Source organism: Chrysochloris asiatica, unplaced genomic scaffold, assembly GCF_000296735.1.
Source record: "Chrysochloris asiatica unplaced genomic scaffold, ChrAsi1.0 scaffold02871, whole genome shotgun sequence".
Taxonomy (NCBI): domain Eukaryota; kingdom Metazoa; phylum Chordata; class Mammalia; order Afrosoricida; family Chrysochloridae; genus Chrysochloris; species Chrysochloris asiatica.
The window spans coordinates 3,511-4,316 of record NW_006411389.1 but is presented as its reverse complement, the minus strand read 5'-3'; the positions used below and the strand labels follow the sequence as shown (position 1 = coordinate 4,316).

General features: G+C 33.1%; 1 protein-coding gene across 1 annotated transcript in view; it reads left to right on the top strand.

Annotated features, from left to right (window-relative positions):
- Window positions 1-366: 366 nt before the first annotated feature.
- LOC102828659 (mothers against decapentaplegic homolog 5-like) overlaps window positions 367-806 on the top strand; it is a gene marked incomplete at both ends in the record, with an annotated part of 3,542 nt that continues 3,102 nt past the window's right edge. Inside the window, one exon of the mRNA XM_006878083.1 lies at window positions 367-588. Coding sequence (XP_006878145.1) covers window positions 367-588 — 222 coding nt within the window. The remainder of the gene's footprint in view (window positions 589-806) is intronic.

Below are 806 nucleotides of genomic sequence, written 5' to 3'. Positions count from 1 at the left end.
TTCATTTCATTTTTACTTCAGATTTCTGTTTGGGTTGATTTTATTTATTTATACTGGTATAGTTAAATCTTTCAGGTTGCTGAAATGAGGTTTGCTATGTCAAGTTTGAAGTTGGATTAGATTCTGTTAGAAAAACAGTTTAAAATGTTATGTTGCCTATCCTTGTGTTTCTGTAATTTTGAAGTGTCATCTTTGGGACTGTTTTCTGATGTTCATTTATGTTTTCTTTTTTACTTTTTCATTGATACATACTCAAAGCCAGGAAGGACAGTGAGACAGAGTGAAGTAATTATAATTTTTTAAAAGTTTATTTTTCATCTGGATTGTTTAATTCACTAAACTTTTTTCTGTTTGGTTTGTTTACAGATGTTCAGCCTGTTGCCTTTGAAGAACCCAAACACTGGTGTTCAATTGCCTACTATGAGTTGAACCATCGTGTTGGAGAAGCTTTTCAGGCATCTTCTACTAGTGTGTTAGTGGATGGCTTCACAGATCCTTCAAATAACAAAATTCGATTCTGCTTGGGAGTATTATCAAATGTGAATCGTAACTCGACAATTGAAAACACTAGGCGATATATTGGAAAAGGTAATCTTGATATTTCCCTATATTGAGTTGAATTCGGCCATTTATAGTGCTTGCTCTCTACCATGTATCTTGTAAGGATTCAGAAACATGCGGCCCTCAAGTTGTAAATGTGAAAGATGTAGTAATCAAGTAATCACTTTCCTTTTCCTTACCCTGCTTTGTTTTTCTTCATAATACTTAGGATAGGATCTAGAACCATATTACTTCTTTGATTATTA